The following is a 20,910-nucleotide window of genomic DNA, read 5'->3' on the forward strand; positions in this document are numbered from 1 at the left end:
AAATGGCATGGGTCCAGGTTATTTATGGGAGTACCTTTTGCCGGCGTTAACTTCCCATCGTCCTGTGCGCTCCCACAGAGAGGGCCTCCTCAGGGTGCCATCGGTCAGGGAATGTTGACTGGCGGCCCCCAGGGGGAGAGCATTCTCTGTGGGCGCGCCTGCCCTCTGGAATCAGCTCCCTGTTGAGCTCCGGATGGCTCCTGACCTTCACTCCTTCCGCTGCGACCTGAAGACTTGGCTATTTGAACTTGCCGGCCTAGACTGAGGGACTGGGATTTTAGATCTTAAATTTAAAAAAAAATAAATTTTAGAATGTGTTTTATTGTTTAGGGCTATTGGTTTAATTGCATTTTAATTTTTGTATATTATGTGTTGTTTATAGTGTTTAATTGCCCTGTACACCGCCCCGAGTCCCTTGGGAGAGGGGCGGTATACAAATCCAAATAATAAATAATAAAATAAATAAATAAGCTTTTTTTGTTTCAGCCATGGAGATTTTTTAATGTGTAAAAAAGACTTTCCATACCCTGTTTTTTAAGCAGATGAAATTGTCAAGATTTCTGCCAGTTTCTCCTTCTTTCTACCCCATGTAATAGAAAGAGCCTTAAAACTCTTAAACAAAACAACAACAACAACACTCTATCTATCAGATAGAAATGTGTCAACTACAAGGGGAAACAATGGAGGAGCCAGGTCTCATATAAAAGATCTATCAATATAAACTACATGTCTTAAAAGATCCATTTTGAAAAAAGCAATTGATACTTGCTTTCCTGGCACAGGTGGGACAGGTGGAATCCACCAAACAGGTGTGATAAGTGGTATGTCCATTAAGAATCCAATGTCACCATTTTGGCCAATGCAAAAAGGGGGTTGAGAAGTGGAGATTTCTTATGCTGGCTCCATTTCCATTTGGTTTGTATACAGGTGTCAAGTAGCTTAAAGCTGCAGGCAGGACACAGGTAATTTACTGTATATTCCCAATGCTTCTAACGCAAAATTAATGATGCTGCTAGCCAAAAAAACAACAACCCACTTATGTCCCACCAGCTAAGGAAATTCAACACTTGGAGTATATTGTGTTACAACCATACAATATGGGCGACATATGCAAGCGGGTAGTGTTGGTTTTATGACACCTCAGGGTGATCATATTTTCTCACCATTACCCACATTCTCTCAACATGTTGATGCAAGTGCTTCTCAACAACAATTTTAGTTGTTTTCTGTATGTTTTGGATGTAATAATAAATGTGGTCATAGTGTAAATCCTGAGTTTTTCTTAATAGTTTCTCAATGCAACTACACAGTGGCAAACTCACTGCCTCGGTCCACTTCAGAAATCTACCCCAGTCCCTTTTATAACCTGATTACAAAAGTTCTTTTTTTCTCTTCAGTCAGCTTCACAAGCAGACTTGAAACCACAGTTTACTTGATAAGAAGAGAAGATTCCTTCCCCCCAAATATTTTTTTTTCTTTGAGTTGGGGAAAGATGTCATCTTACATTTGCTGAAAAAAATAGAAGGCATTGTTGAAAATAAGGGACTAAAGTGAAGATTTAAATGGCTACAGACATTATTGCTGAAAAATGTGACTGCGCCTTTTCAAGATTAATTATTGTTTGGCATGGGATATTTGCAGAGTGATTTTTTAAAAAATTCTATATGCAATGTACAAACTTTTATTCCTGCTGAGTTTCTTCTCCTTAATCTTCGTTCAGTTTTGTTGCCTGTTTTCTATTTTTCTTCATTCCTACTACTGTTTGTCACAAGTTTATCCCAAAAGAGAAAAGGAATGCACAGGTGGACTTTCATATTTCACTACAGTAGTATATAATTACTGTATGTAAATTAATTTTTTAACTGGTTTGTTTTGTTTTATAGTTAATTTTAATCAATAATGATACATTTAATCAATATTTGCATTTCTGCTATGTGATCTCTGGAATCTATGCAATACATGCATATATTGATGAATAGATAAAAAATAATTACACTGACCCCTATATTCTATTGCTATGCTTATAAATAAAATAATATAAATAAAAAAATGTATCACTTGTATACATTTATGGCAGAGGGGAATCTTATTATTGGGTTCAACTAGAATTGGCAATCTTAAATTAACCAGTGGTAAGGTTGGACATTGAACAAAGATTTCCCTCTCTCTCTCTCATACAGGGCATCCAATTAATGTGACCTATCTGTAGATAAAGAAATATGGTGGGAAGATATTTAGCTTTAATTACCTGTCATGTTGCATGTACTACTATAATCCATTATCTAGAGCTTGGTTTGTTTTGAACTGCTAAGGAAGTTTGGAACTGGTTAATGCCTGATGGATTGAGAAGTTGAAAAAACAGTTCAGAAGATTAGAGTAGCAAATCATTTCTGTACTTTCTTCATACCCATGGAGATGGTGGGTATGAATTCACCAGGAGTAAAGCTCAACTCCAAATAAGCTTCATCTATAATCTTGGGGCAAAATGTGGGTTTTCCCACTATAACACACGAGTGGCTTATGGAATTTCTTTTAAGAATTATGTATTTATTATATTTCTACCTAACACAACCAATTCTCAGTGTGGTGCAAATAAGCGTTTATTCAACAATGCACATCTGGTACTCTGAGGCAATACTGGGCTACATATAACCCTCTAAGACTTGCTCATTCACCTCTGTGGCAACAAGAAAAAAAATTGCTTTCATTGGAAGATTGCTTCGCTAGCCAGAAATTCGGTAGGTCCATGCCCCCTGCAGACATAGTGCCCAGATTAGGGAACAATGGACCCCACCGCTGCTTGCACACTTTTCTATGTTCTCTATACGTGACACAACTCCCAGGGCAGACAGGACAGGGAAAAGCTGGAGTTTCCCGAGACCCTTCCTCTCTCCTGAACGGGCAAGGGAAAAGGAACAGAGACCGAGATTTAGTTTTATTCTCAATAGGCGCGCGTGAAGCAAGCAAGGCACAGGGCTGTCTTTTTTTCCCCCAGGAGTATAGTAAAATTTATTAGCTTAAAGATGCCACAGCTCCCCCGCTGTTGTTCTTTTGCAGCAAAAGGACTACTACCTCTCTGGAGGAAGGGGGACCCCCTCCTTTTCAAAATCTGGCTCTAACGTCATCCGCTGTTAGGCCCCGACTTGTTTGGTACCCACGATCAAAGGAGGGCTGGAAGCGGGAAGGCAGCCTGGGCAGGAACTGCGCGGATCCTCCCTTCGAAGCCTCTCGGCTCTTTGTAGTCTCCTTTCAAGTCAACCGGTGTCCGGTTTCAGGCGGCAAGCAGTTCGCCCGGCCCGGCCCCGCCCCGGGCCACCCAGACCCCTCCTTCTGGGGTTGCGGCTGGGAAGGGAAATATGAAGGGGAGTAGTTGTTGGTGCCGCCGCCGCCGCCGCCGCTGCAGCGCTTCAGATAAAAGCCGCAGGAGGAGACGCGGAGGGAAAACCGCCTGGGAAAAAAAGGCGGCGGTGGGCGCCCCAGGCGCGATCTGAGCCTGAGCAGGCGGCGGCGGCGGCTTCGGAAGGCCAAGGACTGGGAAAGCCTTGGGAGCTTTGGCGCGCGCCCGAAGCTCGCCGCCTGGGCCGGCACGAGGCGGACCGCCTCCCTTGAAAAGTTTTGGTCGGCGGGTGGGTGGGAGAGCTGGAAGACTGAAGCCCAAGGGCGGCAGCTGCCTGAAGACGCCGGAGCCTCGCGCTACTTTCTGCAGTTGGAGTTCGCCCCGAGTTGGGAGGGAGAGGTGCGAGGGCTTGGGGAGCGGGGAGGGGGGAAGAGGTTGGATCCCGCCAGGTGGGTTGCGCGCGGGGTCTGGACTTCATCCTTTGCGCAGGACCTTCGCTCGCTCCTGCGCTGGGTTTTGCCTTTTTTAACGATTAATATTGCTTTTAGCGCGTGTTTCGAGCTTAGTGTGCGTGAGAGGACTTGGGGGATTTGGAGGAACTTCAGCGGTGCGGAAGAAAGGGATTAAAGCAAAAAAAAAAGAAGAGAGAAGATTTTTTTTATTATTTTATTTTTTAAGGGCGCAAAAAAAAAAAGTTCAGAATAGAGAAGCTGTTGAAAAGCTGGAAATGTCCTGTCCCTGCTGCATCTTGGTTGGGTACCTGTTCCTAGTCCTGCTCTTGCATGGTGAGTACTCAAGAAAGAAACAGAAGTGCATTTGCAATAATCTTTTACATTATTCTGATAACAAGAGTAATGCCTCAACTTCCAACTCCTATGTGTTGCTAACGCTGTTCTTATGGATAACAAATAATTTTCCCTTTAACGATGGGTTGTCTTCTGTCATTTCAAGCCTTTTGTATTGTAGTGGAAAACAATATTTTTTTTAATTTTTTTTTGCTGTACAAATGGTTAGAGACGTTAGCCTAGTATTTATTGGCAGTATTCTCATGACAGCCAGGTCTCTTATTTCCCTGGAAAAAATGAAAGAGGCATATTGGTGAACAATTTAAATATGCAACATTTGGGAGGCTGATTTTTTTTATTAAAAATGTCAGCTCCAAAAGCAGGAATTGCTGTATAGATGCATTCATGTTTTTTATCAGTTGCATATTTGATATATAAAATCCTGAAAGATCTAACACAATATTTAGGCAGAGAGAAATGTGAGATTTTGCTTTGTTATCCATATTAATATAGTCCCATTTTTGCCTGTTTAGAAGTTTCATAAAAGAACTTCCCACTTTTATTTTCTTAAATGCCTACCTTAATATCACCATGGGCTTAATAGAGAGGCCAAGTTGACTTCTACATCCAAGAAGACCTTAGAAAAAAGGGTCTTAGGCCATTGACCCAAACCAGTTTTTGCTTCAGATGCATTGTTCACTAATAAAATGATGGTACATTACAGTCACAGTTCTTTTCCACTTAATGATGAAATGCCAAGATGTATTCTAATTGGGGGGTGGGGGTGGTTTAAAAGTTATATACATAAAAGTAACAACAGGATCACCCCAAGCATTTGTAGAATTTACATTCTGTTCCCAGCACTCCACAAACAAGTAAGGAGACCCATACTGGTCTTTTGTAGTTTTGACCCCAAAATTGGTATCCAAGAGTACTGAAAACTGTGTTTAAACATATACTTTCTACTTAGTCATTGCCAAATCTTTTAAATTCATCTTAAAACAGAGGCATAATCTCATACTGTAGTAATGGATTCTAGAAAAGTACATGCTATGTAAGAAAATACATTTCTTGGCCTGCCTTGACTTTAATGTTCATTAATGTGCATTTGAATGTTATCCCACACTATTAGTGATGTAATGTACCTCTGTCATGATCCCTTTTCACTTTTCTTATTTTCTACTGTCAAGTCCATTATTTTAGTCTTTTCTCAAATGGAAGATAATAACTGCATCATTTTCGTGCCCTTTCCATTGCTCTAATGTCATTTTAGAGATCCGATAGCTATCTAGAACTGCAACTAAATTTGCAGATAACGTAATATTGTACATGTCTATAAAAGTGTTATGATATAGTTATCTTATTTTCAGTCTTTTAAAAGGTTTTTTTACTGTTGCTGCAAAATCTGGTATTCATATTCCCCTGATAAAATTCCAGTGTCTTCCAATAATCATAGCTGCTTCATTTGTCATCATTACTATATTATTATTTGACAGGTGATTTTCACATTTAATATTCTGTTTGTGATTTTATTGTCTATGTCTTCAATATGAGGAGAGTGTCTTCAGTGTTCAGGAGTCCTTCATAATCTGTGTTGTATTTCCCTATTCTGAATAATTTGTTTACAACTGCAGCCTGATTTTATCTAGTTTTTTTCCATCTATTACCGCCCACAGAACAATTTTTTTTCTGTTGCTTCCCTTTTGCACTAAAGCAAATTTCAGAGAGTTTGAATCAGTGAGAGGAATGTAAGGGAAAATTCAACTGTGCAAAAAGCCCATTTATTTGTTGCATTCAATTCCAGATCACTACACATGCATAGGGGAATATTCTTTAGTTATTAATCTACAAGAGGGCTTTTAAGTTTATATAGGAGCTTATGTTTATATAGAAGCTTATTAAAAACAGCTATAGACTAAAAATTGTTAAGAACATTGCTAATATTCTGCAGCAAGGCTTTTGTTCTTTCATAACATTTTTGCTTTGGTGATCTCCAATTTAAAATGTTCATAAAAGTTTGTAATATTTTAGATTATAGCTGAGAAACCTCTTATAGACACTTATGGAGTCTATTTTCAACTAGGATAAATGAATGATTGGAATTCTAGTACACTAACATTATGTTTTCCACTTTGCCCTAAATGTTATTTGATAGAAATGTTTATTCATTGGATGAATGAGTATCTGAATAGCTGTCCAGTATCTGTTAAATTAATAGAAATTAGTTTAACATCAGCATTTGAACACACCTGTATTTTTATACAGGTGTTTTAAACACATAGATGTTACCTTTCCATCTCTTTCGGACTCTCAAATGCTGAAATGCCACACATCATGATTAAAAAAATCTGTACCTTCTAGGTAACTTGTCATTTCATAGATAAAAGGCCTGCTTTAAAAAAAAGTACTTATTTTCCTCCAATAACTCAGCACAACATATACAGACTATATAAATATGTCTGGTTGAAACAGACCGGCATGAACGCCAAGGTGTACTTTAAAATTCTCTGGTCTGGGAGTCTAGAAATCAGAACAGAAGATTTGAAGTTAGAGGCTAAGTAAGGAGAGAAGGTGTAATTATAGGGTTAGACTCATAGGCTCATCTGCTTAGAATTACCAAGCTGTTTTAAACTTTGGCTGAAATATGAAACAAATCAAGGCCAGTAGTCAGATCAAAACAGCCGCTGCCAAAAGAATTTGAAATGGGGAGTTTTGCTTGTCCCTCCTTCAGAGTACTATCAAATTGGTAACATGAAAAAAGGGAGGAGAAAGAATCAATTGTTGGGGCTACAGTAAACATAGAGGTGAAGAACATAATAGAAAATCATAACCCTTTTGCATTCAAGTAAGAACAGATAATTGGATGGGCAGTGCTGGCTGGCCTCTTCTGTGTGATTTTTTTGTTGCTAAATTTATGTAACATTCATAATGTTGACCTTCGTTTATGAATAAAGGAATCTATAGAGTAAGGCAACTGCCACCTCTTTTTTATATAATGCAGGTAACTTAAGAATCTGTCAGTTTCTGGTATGTATCTTAAGCCTTTTGTTACTGTCATTAAAGGTCTAAACTCATTTTTTTCCCCTTGAACTAATATCCCTTAGATCAGGGGTCCCCAACCCTCGCCCGGTCTATGGACTGGTACTGGGCCGCAGCATGCCAGCAATCGGTCCGCACAAACAAGCAAAGCCCCATTCATGGGATGGAGGCAGCACACAAAACCATGCACTCTCCAATCCAGGTGGAAAAACCTCTCTCCATGGAGCCGGTCCCTGGTTGGGGATCTCTGCCTTAGATTGCGGGTTCTCAATCTGGTTTTCCCTTTCTCTCTCTCTCTTTCTCTCTCTCTCTCTCTCTCTCTCTCTGTGTGCGCATGTGTGATACAGCAAACATAGTATTAAAGGTCCTGAGGTCCAGCTTGGGAGAAATAAAAGAATATTTTAATGCTAATATATATTATGTCATTACATTTATAATTTACTGTCTCAGCAACTTTAGTCCTCGACTTGCAACCACAATTGGGACCAGAATTTCCATTGCTGAAGGCAGTTGTTAAGTGAGTCACACACGATTTTATGACCTTTTTTGCCATTGTTGTTAAGCAAACCACTGCAGTTGTTATGTGAATCACATCACATGATTGTTAAGCAAATCCAACCTTCCCGATTGACTTTGCTTGACAGAAGCCGGCTAGGAAGGTCACCAAGTGGTGATCATTAGACTCGGAGTGTCATTAAAAAACATGCTGGTTGACAAGTTGACAAGATTTTGATCATGTGACCATCATGTGAGTACCAGTTGTAAGTCACTTTTTCAGTGCCATTGTAACTTTAAGCAGTTGCTAAATGAATGGTTGTAAGTTGAAGACTACCTGCATTCTGTTCTCTTTTGAGACTCATCTGTGGTACAACTATTGCTAGTGGAGAATAAGTGCTTTATTATCCATCGTATTGGCTTGAGGTGAGTTTTATACAACAGAGGTCCCCAACCTTTTGGGCACCAGGGACCGGTTACATGGAGAGAGGTTTTTCATGGACCGGAGGGGGCGTGATTTTGTGTGCTGCCTGTATTCTGCAGATGGGGCTTTCCTTGTTTGTGTAGACTGGTTGCTGGCATGCTGCGGCCCGGTACTGGTCCACAGACCAGGGGCTGGGGACCCCTGTTATACAACATTTAGAATCAATTTGCAAAAGTTGAAATCAATGTGGCTGCATAGAACAAGGCTTCTTTACTAAACCTGTCATGCACTGCTCCAAACAATCCCATTTACTATACTGTCACTTGCAAAATGTTGAATCAAATAATTTCTGAAAAAGGTAATGGGCCTGAGTTCAGTTGGTTTTATAAGCAATTCTGTTACTTTTATTATAACCCAATATATGTGATATCTGATGCAAATTTTTCAAACGCTGCTGATTGGGTGAGATATAAATTTAGGATTACCTGATTAATTAATTTAGGACAGAAGATATAAATATTACATATAATTAATTTAACAATTTTTGTTGCCTTAAGATGTGATGGATTTGTTGAATTAATTGGAGACTAGATTTATCAGACTATTAACCCTAATAATCATGTGGGAGTTTGCATATTCAGAAACAGTACATTTCCGAACTTCAGTTTCTTGCATGCAAACACACACATTGCCTCCCGTGTCTTTTTTGTGGGTTTCCTATAAGCATCTGGCAGGCCATTGTTGGAAGCAGATGGTAGAGATAATCTAAATGGACTTCTGATGTCTTTGATTTTTGTTCTAAACATGGAGAGTCTTTGTCTTTTATTTCTATGACTCATACTCTCTGAATCTTTTCCGATTCCACCATTGGTCAAAATCTTGTCTGGAAGATTATATCCGTTGCAGCTGCATAGCATCCCAGCCTTAGGATTTTGCTTTTTCTATGGAAGATTCAAGCTAAATTATTTCTTCAAGTCAACTATTAAAATTGACATTTATCATTAATGACTGATAAAACTGAAAAAAATCTTATCAAGATACTAGATTACATAGTTGTATCGAACCAGTGGGACTATATGTGGCAATTCATAATTTATTATACATTTTATGTCAAACATACAGAAACTCTACTATATATTTAAAAATTGAATCAATTTCCTTATCTACTGACATTATGTAATGGAATAAAATGTAAATTGAAAAAATTCACTGTATAGACTAAGGAAAGGAGAAAAAAGGGAGAGAGAGAGCATCATCTCAGTAACTTAGAAAAAGACTTAAAATCTTACATTTATTACTTGTTAAAGGCTTGCATCATAGGACAGAATTTTTCTGTTACAAAGATTCTGAATTCATTTTACTGCTCATTTTAATCTGAATTTCTGGAACAGAAAAAATTTGTCACATGATGCAAACTTATTATTTTATTTTGCTTACTTTATATTTCCTTTCTCAAAATAAAATTGATATTGTTATATTGAGTCTGTAGTTAGTTAACATGAAATACTGGACTGTACGGCAAATACATACAGTATATGATACCTATTGTAATTGCTTTTAAAATATATCTTTGTGAACATTGTGGATATTGTTATGAATGTTGCTTTTCTTTTCTTTATAAAGCTAGTGTATATATAACAAGTTACACAATCTAAAGTTGTCTGGGCAGCTATATATACATACATATATATAGTGTTTTCAAGTTAGTCTTGACTGTTGACTACATGGAGAAGTTCATGCAGTTTTCTTGGCAGGATTTTTCAAAGTGGTTTGCCATTACCTTCTTAGTAGGGCTGAGAGAGAATGACTGGCCCAAAGTCTTTCAGCTGGCTTCATGCCTGAAGCCGCATTAGAATGCAGTCTCCTAGTATCTAGCTCACTACTTTAACCATTTCATCAAGCCGTTCCCCCCCCTCTCTTTTTTTTCTTTAACAAAACATTAAAATGTATCCAGTATTAAGAATTAGAATTTGGGCTGTGGAGGCATCAAAGTAAGGACCACTCTTGAATTTTCAGTAAAATTATCATTTCAGACAGCCATTCATCCTAGAAAGTAACTTATGTTAAACTATATTAAATGTCATAATTATAATACATTCTGTCAAATTTGTTTTTTATGTTTATTATTTATGCAGTCTTGTAAGTATATAAACATCCTTGTTGATTGAAGACATTCCTATATAATATAAAAATGTGACTTAACATCTTTTTAGTTGTATACTAAGGCTGCAGGCTGTAGAAAAGCTTTTGTCTTTTGGTGATAAAATATGTGTCAACTAAATATTTGAATAATTGAAATTAAAGAATTTTCAACTACATTATTTAAACTTAAATTACTTAATTACTTTAGTAAATTACTGAATTACCTAACAAATTCTGTTACAGACTTTCATGGGACACAGTAAACTGTTGCATTCTGTTCATTTACTTAGCTGTTTATTATTATGGTTGGTCACACAGCCAGATGTTTAGACAGGATTTGGAATTTTATCAACCTATTAAGTCTTTTCCAAAGACCTGGGGTAGGCGGATGTTATTTGATGGTGTTATAGTTAAAGCTGTTCCAAGCAAAGCTGCCTTTTGCAATTGACTGTTGATGGTTTTGTCAACACAATAGTGGTACTCTAGCTATTTTGGGATTGTACCCAATGTGTCTATCACCATTGATGTTATATTTGCTTTGCTGACTTACCACAGCCCTTCTTTTCAGGCCAGATATTTTTATAATCCTTCTAGGGGTTAAACTTAAGACCTTTTACATACAGATCATATGCTCTATCACTGTGTTATAGCTCCTCCCCTTTTATAATCTTTTTTCCTTTAGTAAGTTTGCATCACAATCACAGATTTAAACATAAGCAAGAAAACAAGAATATAGTCATTGCTCAGCAAAAAATAACATATTTAGCCATTCTCCAGTATCTTTTGCTGTTTTTCCATTTTATATTAAGTCCTTGCGAAAGGATACATATTTTTAAGGGATGTATACTAAAATATATACTGAGCCACATAGGGAAAATAGGTACAGAATTTCAGAAGAGCATTAAAGAAGATTATCCTTTAATAATTTGGCTTTAATAAGTTACTGTCATTAGAGCTCCATGAAACTTTCATTAACTAGCTCCAGATGGAAAACATTTGTCCCAACATTGTGCAATCTCCCTTCTTTCTGGTTTAAGTAGGAAGAGTTACTATGTTATTAATAATTTACTAATCAATTTGTATGGCCATCCAACTCACAATTGTGACTCTCAGCAGCTAGCATCAGCTGAAAAACACATAAACAAAAGGCAATAAAATACATTTTAAAAAGGACATCTATTGTTAAGCACAACCAGTTTTAACTCAACAAGCTTGTCTAACATCCTAGTCCAATGCCTCGAAAGTAGAGCCCCTCAAGCTAACCACAATACTTCATTCTGGACCAGTTGTTGCTTCCAGGTGGTCTTCAAGGATACTTATGTATAGTTTGCGTTGTAGTAGTCCAAACAGGAGGTGATCAAGTTTGAGGGATCGTGAACAGAGCTTCTCAATTCAGGAGCTGGTGCAATTAGTGTATAACTTAAGTTTGTTCAAAGACTTTCCTAGCCTTAGCAACCATTTGCTGTTCAAATAGGAACTGTGAATCCAAGAAGATCCCAAATGTGTAACAGTACTGTTTAGGGAAACACTATTCCATTAAAAAAAAAGTTGGAAAGTCCTCAGATCTCAGGGGCTCTAAAACCCACAATCACTTGGTTTTGAAATCTGTTCTTCCTCCAGACCCTCCAGCCTTCAACACTGGGGGAAAATCTAGGTGGAATCACTTGGTTGGCCAGGGATAAAGATGAGCAACCGAGCAGCATATTGATGTTGCTTAATCCTTTACCAATGAACCACCTCATCTAGAGGCTTCAGATACTGTAATGTGAAATAAAAGTGGGGACAGAGTTGAGCTCTAAGGAACCTCACAAAGCAAAGGCCTAAAACTAGACCTCTCTCCCTACCAATATGATTGGAATCAGCCCCAAAGGGAGGAGGAAAACTACTGTAACATCATTCCCCAGCATTCTAATATCCTATGCTGATCCAGAAGGATACCATGATTAATGACACTTATTTTACTTACTTACTTACTCACTCACTCACTCACTTACTCCGGGTGGCTGTATTGAAGATTTTTGACAGATGAGAGAGATGGCTAGCCAAAATTATGAACAAATGCAATATAGCAACAAATATTCTAAAGCAAGTCATTTCAGCAATGATTTAGGATGCAGGGGAAAGAAAAGCAACACTGCATGTAGCTCAGAATTTTTTAAAACTTCTGAAAAGTTTCTGCTCCAAAAAGCATGTTGCGAAAGATAATACTGTCTTAACAAAGTGAATATTCACAGGTTACATGTTTTCCTTATTTATTTATATCCTATTTGTATTAATTGTATAAATAACTCAAAGTGGTGAACCTACATAATATTACTTCTTCCTCCTGTTTTTCTGACAACCATCCTGTTAGGTGGGTGGGGCTGAAAGAAAGTGACTGGCCCAGTGTCTCATCCACCTAGCTCTCTGGCCTAAGGCGGACTAGAACTCCCAGTCTCCTGCTTTCTGGCATGGTGCCTTAACTACTAGACCAGGGGTAGGGAATCTTGACTCTTTTATGACTCATGGACTTCAACTCCCAGAATTCCTGAGCCAGCATTGCTGGCTCAGGAATTCTGGGAGTTGAAGTCCACGAATTATAAAAGAGCCAAGGTTGCCTACCCATGTACTAGATCAAACTGGCTATGTGCTAAACCTATCGAACCATGGAATCAAATAGGCCAAGTCTTGATTTCCCTTCGTGAAAATATTTGCTAATGATTGCACAGTGTCATCTTATACATAGTTATCCAGATGTTCCTTGCATAAATATTTGTAACCTCAGTGGGTATAATCTTGAGATCTATGCATATATTGGGTGTGAATATATAATATAATTTTTGTATAATTGTATCATTTCGGATATCCCTCAGTTTCAGAATTTTAGAACTGAAGTAGAAAAAAATTAAATGGCAGTGTTTTCATGGGATATTGTATTCTGTATATAAAATATATAATAGAGCATAAAGACTTGGTTTCCCTTTTACAATGATTAACAGACCAGTGCTACCTAGAAAGTAAGCTAATCTTGCTATAAATTGTCCAAATATATATGAAAGCTAATTTCTAAATACATTCTAGCATAAACAAGACATTTAAATATAAACAGAGAAAGAAATTGGGATCTGCAATCAAAAACAATTTGATAGTTTAAAAAACACTCCTGTAGAATGAGAACAAAAGAGGGTGTTGAAAATAAAGGAATTACCTCCAGAATAAGAGGCTACTTGATTTAGAAGGCCATAACTTAAGATTCGGATGGCACAGTTATTTATGGTATGACAAGGTTAAAGTAAATGTTGACTTTAGCAATCACTTTGTTAGATGTGCCATTCTAAGAGTCTGGAACAAATATAAAATAAGGTATTGGTGTCCCCCCAAGAAGCTTTTTTTTAGAAAAGTAATGGTGAGGAAGCTGGACTGGTGAACTTATGGTAAAATAATAACTTTTAACTTTGGTGATTCCATCCTCAAATCTAAGGAGGAGCTAGAATCAGAAGTACATGTCTGCCACTAGTTTACATATTTACAACTGAAAGAAAGATTTAAACTAGACAAGGCGGCTAGCCAATGGGGTTGGCCCTAGGTTTCCCGCCGAAACTGGGTTTCCCGCCAAAACCGTCCAGCCCAACGCCCCCTGGTGGCTGTTGCTACGCAGATGCCTGCACTTGGATACATAACAAAAAGAGCTATTGGTTTGACTCTGTTAAAAATGAATTCGAAACCCTATTGTGTGGCAGTGATGAATGTATTGCTAGGGTCTACAAAGTGTTATTGAGTTTGATTTTGGAAAGTAGATACGTAAAACATGGTATGATTCACTGGGCAAGGAACTTTGGATGTAATATAAAGCTTAAACAATGGGAGAATATGTGGATGAAAGCTTTAAAATTAGAATTTAAAAGAATTTTTTTACAAAATGATGTATTGGTATTTAACAACAGATAAGCTATCAAGACAGTAGAAAGGTATTTCAAATAAATGGAAATGCAAAGAAAGGACTTTTTATCATTTATGGTGGACATGTGATAAAGCAAAGAAATACTGGAGTACGATTCATATTCTAATACAGAAAATTCTGAAAGTGAATATAAAGATAAAACTAGAAAATTTATTTTGGGTTTAATGGAAAAAAGACTTCGATTTTTTATTATTATTTTTTTTTGGAATTTTGATGTTATATATGTGGATGGCAGCAAGATTACTCTATGCACAAAAATGAAGGACACTTTGATCCCCACAATAGACAAATGGTTGCAAAAGCTGATGGAGTTAGCCGAGATGGCTAAATTGACTGCTTTGATAAAAGAAAAAAAACACAAGTACTTTTGTTTCTACTTGGAAACCACTTCTGGAATTTGTGCTTGAGATGGAAAAAAAATAAAACTTTGATTTTGGGTTTTACTGATTAGATAGTTCTATTGTTATAGAAATGGCTAGTTTATACTGTTATGTAAAAGTAGAAAGTTGAGGTTTGATGTTACTTCTTATTCTACTGCACCAAAGGGAGTCAGTGCCTTTTTTTCTTTTTCTTTTTCCTCCCCTACTTTTCCTATTATTTGCTTTCGTATTTTTGTATTTTATATTATAAACTAATTTTTAAAAATGTGGCCAAAAAAAAAGAATTACTATGAAGTGCAAAAGGCCCAGCAGATGCTCCTGATGCCTTTGAAGATTATTTTGTAACTTGGAAGGGCTGTTTGCCTATGAAATTTAACCCTTTTTAAAAGGCATAAACAGGTGTCTCTTTTCTTTCCTCGCTGTTTCTCTTCCTTCTTTTTCCATTTCTTCTTCATTTTGCTGTTTCTGCCAGGAATGAGGGTGTGTGTGTGTGTGTGTGTGTGTGTGTGTGTGTGTACGCACGCACGTGTGTGTAATGTGTAATATTTATTTGTGCATGACAAAAAATAGTTGGAATATACAGGTAAGCTTTCATTACTTTTGTAAAAAGGGTAATTTATTTTACTGGTAATTAATTTGATTTAATAGTCATTAATTTAGTCAATATTTACTCCTTTCATCACAGCTCTACAAAATGCTTGGGAAGCAGGAATTATAGCTGTTGGCAGGTATCCATATTTGCATACATAAAATCAAATATGACACTTGCGCTCATTTATTGACAAAAGGGATTTTTTTAGAATAGGCTTCAGCTGAATTTGGCAACCCCAAGTTGATAAATTTGGAAGCTAGGCATTGCACAAAGCTTTTTTTTCCATGTAGTGATAGCATGCATGTAATTCCTTGTATGTAGGGTCCAAGGATTAAAATCTGTCAGTCAATTAACTTTTTGTAATATCTCTACAGTCTTTTAAAATTTGCACTCATCATAATCTCCATTTCAAGCAGATGGTCAGCTTCTAGAGGCCTGCATTCACACATGAAGATGTCTCTCATTGCCAACAAGTGGAATTTATTTTTTTTGTACATTTATTTTTTATTAATCTAAATTCCCCAGAATGTTTATGTTTCATCTTTCATTATCCAGGGCTGGGAGAAGGTTCTGCACTTCACGACAGCAGGATTTCTCCTCAAACATTAGAAAAGAACGCATGGCGAACTTTCAAGGAATCACAGTGTCATCATATGCTGAAACATCTTCACAATGGCGCTCGGATTACTGTACAGATGCCACCCATAATTGAGGGACATTGGGTCTCGACTGGGTAAGTTTATAGGCAGACAAAATGATCCTATTGGAAAACACTACAGGCTAAAATAACTTGCAATCAGTTAAAGGATTTGGGAACATTACTTTTTTTCTTCCCCTTAATGATAATAGCGTCTGCTTCTCTCTCTCTCTCTCTCTCTCTCTCTCTCTCTCTCTCTCTCCCTCCCTCCCTCCCACCCCTTCCCTCCCTCTCTCCCTGTCTCTCTCTCTCTCTCCATAAGTATCAAAGTCAGTTCTTATTGTAACATGTGGCTGTAGTGATTGGCTGCAGAATTTTGTGACCACAATCTGTGTTTAAGCCATTTTAAATATTTTCTATTGTCCTTACTTGGAACCTGCAGCATAGCATAAAATTGTTCATGTGCTGTTCTCTTGTTGGAACTTAAGTATTATAGGATCTGGTGAATAAATTCGTGATTTCATGTTTTGTCTTCTGACATCTATACAAATTCATTAATAAATTGAAATTACCAACTTTCAGTTGACAACCCAAGCACGTGTAAATGTTTAATTGACACTATAGATGTTCTTTTAGAGTAAGATTTATTTTATAGTCTTCTTTTATGGTGTACCCTAAATTATGTATTTAGGATTACAACTCCTTCAAGCCTAATCCAGCTGTCCTTATTTAGACAAAAGCCACAGTTAAACTTAATAGGACAATTACTTTCAAAAATACCAGTCTTCATTCAAGTCCGTAAAAGATTCTGATAGAAGCTACAGAAGCTCATTTCTTAGGTGAATTATTTCTTATTTATAATTGGCAAACAGGCAAGTTGGTTCATTTCATACATCATGTTTTGCATTTATAGTCTGTATACAACTATTTGATACAGGTGGTTGTTTAATATATTAGTGTAGCATATGTTACATTATTAATCTAGAATACATTTAAGCTACTGATCTAAAATTTGGAAGATGGTTCAGTATTTTGATAGGAATGTGGATGAAGCATCTTTACAGAAATTCCATTAAAATATCTCCATACAGCATACCATGAATTCTTTATATATAAAAAAGGAGAAAAAACAACAAATAACGAGAAATAAAAGGCTCTTATCAGAAGGGTTCTGTTAAGAAATCAATTTTGACAGTAACTAAGTTGTATAATTTCATTCTTTAACGATGTGTTTTTTTTCCCTGTTTGACTATAGTTGTGAAGTTAGAGCAGGTCCAGAATTCATCACAAGATCCTACAGATTCTACCATAACAATACTTTTAAAGCCTATCAATTTTACTATGGAAGCAATCGATGTACCACCCCAATCTATACCTTAGTTATCCGTGGTAAAGTCCGCCTTCGCCAAGCATCCTGGATTATCAGAGGAGGGACCGAAGCGGATTATCAATTGCATAACATTCAGATCATCTGCCACAATGAGGCAGTAGCTGATAAACTGAATCAGTTGGTGAACCGTACCTGTCCTGGATTTGTAGCAGAAGCTAAACCTTGGGAGCAGAATGTGAGCTATGATTTATGGAGAGAAGAGAATGGCTACGAGTGCACAAAGGCACTGAATTTTGCTATGCATGAACTTCAACTGATTCGAGTAGAGAAACAGTATCTGCACCATAATTTAGATCACTTAGTAGAAGAACTGTTTCTTGGAGACATCCACACAGATCCTGCTCAAAGGATGTATTATCGCCCATCCAGTTATCAACCTCCACTCCAAAATGCCAAGGTATGTGAACATTTCAGTTGTATTTCCAAGACATGTAAATGAAGTATGTTTTTAAATTACTTAGCCCAAAACTTAAGTCCAGATCCCATGCAGGCTTTGTCTGTTTCCACTTGTATTCCTTATTAGGGTTGCTTATCTTGTCTGTCAGTTATGCCTTCTAGACTTTATTATCCTCATTGTTACATCTTCTTATCTGACATTCAAAGTGCTATTTTCTGTTTGCTGGCTTATCACCCGTGTTGCCACTTTTTCATGTCTTTCTAATTTGCACCTTGGATGCAGACTTGTAAGAACAAATCTGTTTTATGTTTTTAATGTTTTAATTGGAAAGAATGTTGCAATGTATCATTTTTTTTCAATATATTTACAGCAGTGGCATCTAGAGAGGGAAGTGGGGTTCAAAATATTAAAAGCAGTATCATGACATAGGCCCTGAGTCTTTAATAGATGTAGTGCAGAGTACTACATACATGTACAAAAGAGATGGAGCTTGCTGACAGAATGCAATAATATTGCTTTTGTCATTTTGATGAAAACAGCAAGATACTGAAGACATTGCTGCTTGGCAAAATAATTTCCTTGGTGGCAAGGAAGCATTGATTCATACTCTCAAAAGTTTCTGCTCTTTAAAATCTGTCTGATAGTTACAAGGGAATACATTGCAAAGTTTCCTGAATAATTGAAAAATATACTGTGTGGCCACCCACCCACCCGAAAGGCAATTTCATATTTTATATTTTATTAAAAGTGAGGTATTTTATATGTATAGGAAAGATAAAAGTAGAATAAAGATAATGACAAACTTGTTTTCTATAGATTTTCATAATGATTGCGAAAAAGAAACAGTAAATAATGTATAGTAGTTCATTGCTTTTCAATATTTTCAAAGTGCATTTCATAAGATTTTTTCACGGCCTAACTTTTTTTCACTTTTATGTACCGGTACTTTATATATTTAATTTGCTTTATAATATTTTCTCCTTGCTCTTTATCCAAAATATATTCAGAATGGCTTACGTGTGATTAGTAACTGTCTCCACTCTGCCCCCTCCTCCCCCCGAAAGGAAGAAGCAAAGCAGGGGAAGCAACTCAGGCACAATTTGTTAAAATGTATTAAACATTAATCTGCCAGCACAGCTGATAGTATCTTTTCCCTCAAAATTGTAGAAAATATGGAAATTATTAAACGGAAACTCCAGTGCTTTCATTTTGAAAGGGATTAATGTTACAAAGCAGCAGAATATGGGCAATCCTCCTCAATGGACAGCATTTTTTTATATCGGGTGGGGAAGGATGGCCCCTTTATGACTGGTGGACTTCAATTCCTGCTGGCTCAGGAATTCTGGGAGTTGAAGTTGAAGTCCACAATTCATAAAAGGGCCATTGGTTCCCACCTCTGATTTATATAATCTTCAAGCATGTTTGGGTATTGATCATTTCATTGGAGGGAAATGGCATCCATTTAGAACAGGGGTGAGGAACTATGGCCCTTTTATGACTTGTGGACCAACTCCCATGACTGGCTCAGGAATTCTCTGGAATTGAAGTCCACAGGTCATAAAGGGGCCATGGTTCCCCACCTCTGATTTAGAAGATCATAAGTCACAATGAAACAAACCCAATTATAGCAGCTAGAATTAAAGGGGCAACTGTTTATAACAGAATGGAATAATACAGATTTAGGATAAGCATATCCCCGTGTGAATCAAAGAATAAAATTCTTGTCTTACAAGTCTTGACCGAAATGTAGCATCCAAGACTGAGAAGAATAAAAAATTAATGAAAGCAATTCCTGAAAATATTTAATAGCATTTTCTCTCACATTTGACCAGCTACTCTTTGCTATCAATTTTTTTCTTTTTGCCTTTCGTTAATACTGTAATAATTACTACAATGCCCACATTACAGTGCAGTAACACAATATGTTTTGATATTTGCGTGAAGTGTGATTATAATTAAAGCCCCAGAAAGGTTCCTGCTAATGGGGAAGATTTTTACTGAAAGAAATAAAAAAAACATGCCTGAGAAAACAGAAATGGAGGGAGAGAATGATAGCAATCAACAGCAGGGACAAAAGCTTAGAGTTCCTCAAATGGTGTACATGTGTCCTTCAAAATAACATGAGGATCATTCCAGCATACTGGCAGTTTGGCTTATTGATCAGGAGGATCAGAAGGACCATGCAGGAGGAATGTACTTCCGTACTACAGCTAGGGTAAAGAGGCCTACCAGTTGCCTAGTTTGATACCTATTTGAGGGAGAAGGGAACTTGGGAGGTGCTGACAAGAATACAGAGAGTGGTACTGATGGTCATGAGATTAAGACTGTATAGAGTAGTGTTTCTCGACTTTAGAAATGCTAAACTATCTGGACTTCCCAGTTGGATGGAGGATTCTGGGAGTTGAAATCCAGATATATTAAAGTTGCTAACATTGGGAAACACTGGTATATTTACTTTTGCATTATGGGATAATTTAGTGATATATCATGTGACTCCAATGCAGTGGAACACACCAATGTAAGATTTACTTTTCTTTTGAGTAAGGTGTTACAAAAAGCTTCTCTAATATTATGATTATGTCTAATAATCATTATTATGACACCTTTCCTAGTAATATTTTTTCTTATCTTGGAGTTTTACAGGAGGAAAAACTATTTTATATACTTATATACATACATGCATGCATATATATATATACATGCATGCATGCATACATACATACAAAGATACATTTTGGAAAGCCTGATGTCCAAAGAAGTCCACTAAGAGTATTAAGGTAGTAACTCAGTATTAAACTATGCATGATCCTGGAATTGGATGACTTTTTCTTGCAGAATGTGCTTCATAAAAAAGATGACAACTGAAGAGTTAACAATATGTTTAAAGAGGCATTTAAACATTTTAGCTGTAGTGAAAACTGAAGCCACAGCCCCTCAGTGAGCTATTCACAAGACATACATAGAAATGAGAATATATTGTTAAAGTTTCACAGTAGAGCTGTACATCTTTTCTGAAGACATCTCAAAGGAATGTACATGGCAATTGTAACCACATTTGAGATCAGAGTTGTCATCAGCTAATTCCAGCAGAATCTTTCAGGGTTACTTCAAGTTTACTCTTTAAACATTTTCATATCATGAAAATATGATCATAATCAAAGTGTGATTGAATGAACCTATAAAATATTTATAAACAAAGCAACATTTTTTCCTTGGTTGAACTCAGTGGTGGGATTCAAATATGTGATCAACCAGTTCTCTGTGTGGATGCCGCTTCCGGAAGTCCATTCTGGGCCTGGGCAACAAAAAAATTAGCTACCGGTTCTGCTGAAGTGGTGCGAACCGGCTGAAT

At 37.0% G+C, this 20,910-nt stretch overlaps 1 protein-coding gene across 1 annotated transcript in view; it reads left to right on the forward strand.

Moving 5' to 3' along the window:
- Window positions 1-3,806: 3,806 nt before the first annotated feature.
- APCDD1 (APC down-regulated 1) overlaps window positions 3,807-20,910 on the forward strand; it is a 36,121-nt gene continuing 19,017 nt past the window's right edge. Inside the window, exons 1-3 of the mRNA XM_083359362.1 lie at window positions 3,807-4,122; window positions 15,690-15,867; window positions 17,027-17,558. Of these exons, the coding sequence (XP_083215488.1) occupies window positions 4,065-4,122; window positions 15,690-15,867; window positions 17,027-17,558 (768 nt within the window). The 5' untranslated portion in view covers window positions 3,807-4,064. The remainder of the gene's footprint in view (window positions 4,123-15,689; window positions 15,868-17,026; window positions 17,559-20,910) is intronic.

This window comes from Vipera ursinii, assembly GCF_947247035.1.
Source record: "Vipera ursinii genome assembly, chromosome: 3".
NCBI classification, from domain to species: domain Eukaryota; kingdom Metazoa; phylum Chordata; class Lepidosauria; order Squamata; family Viperidae; genus Vipera; species Vipera ursinii.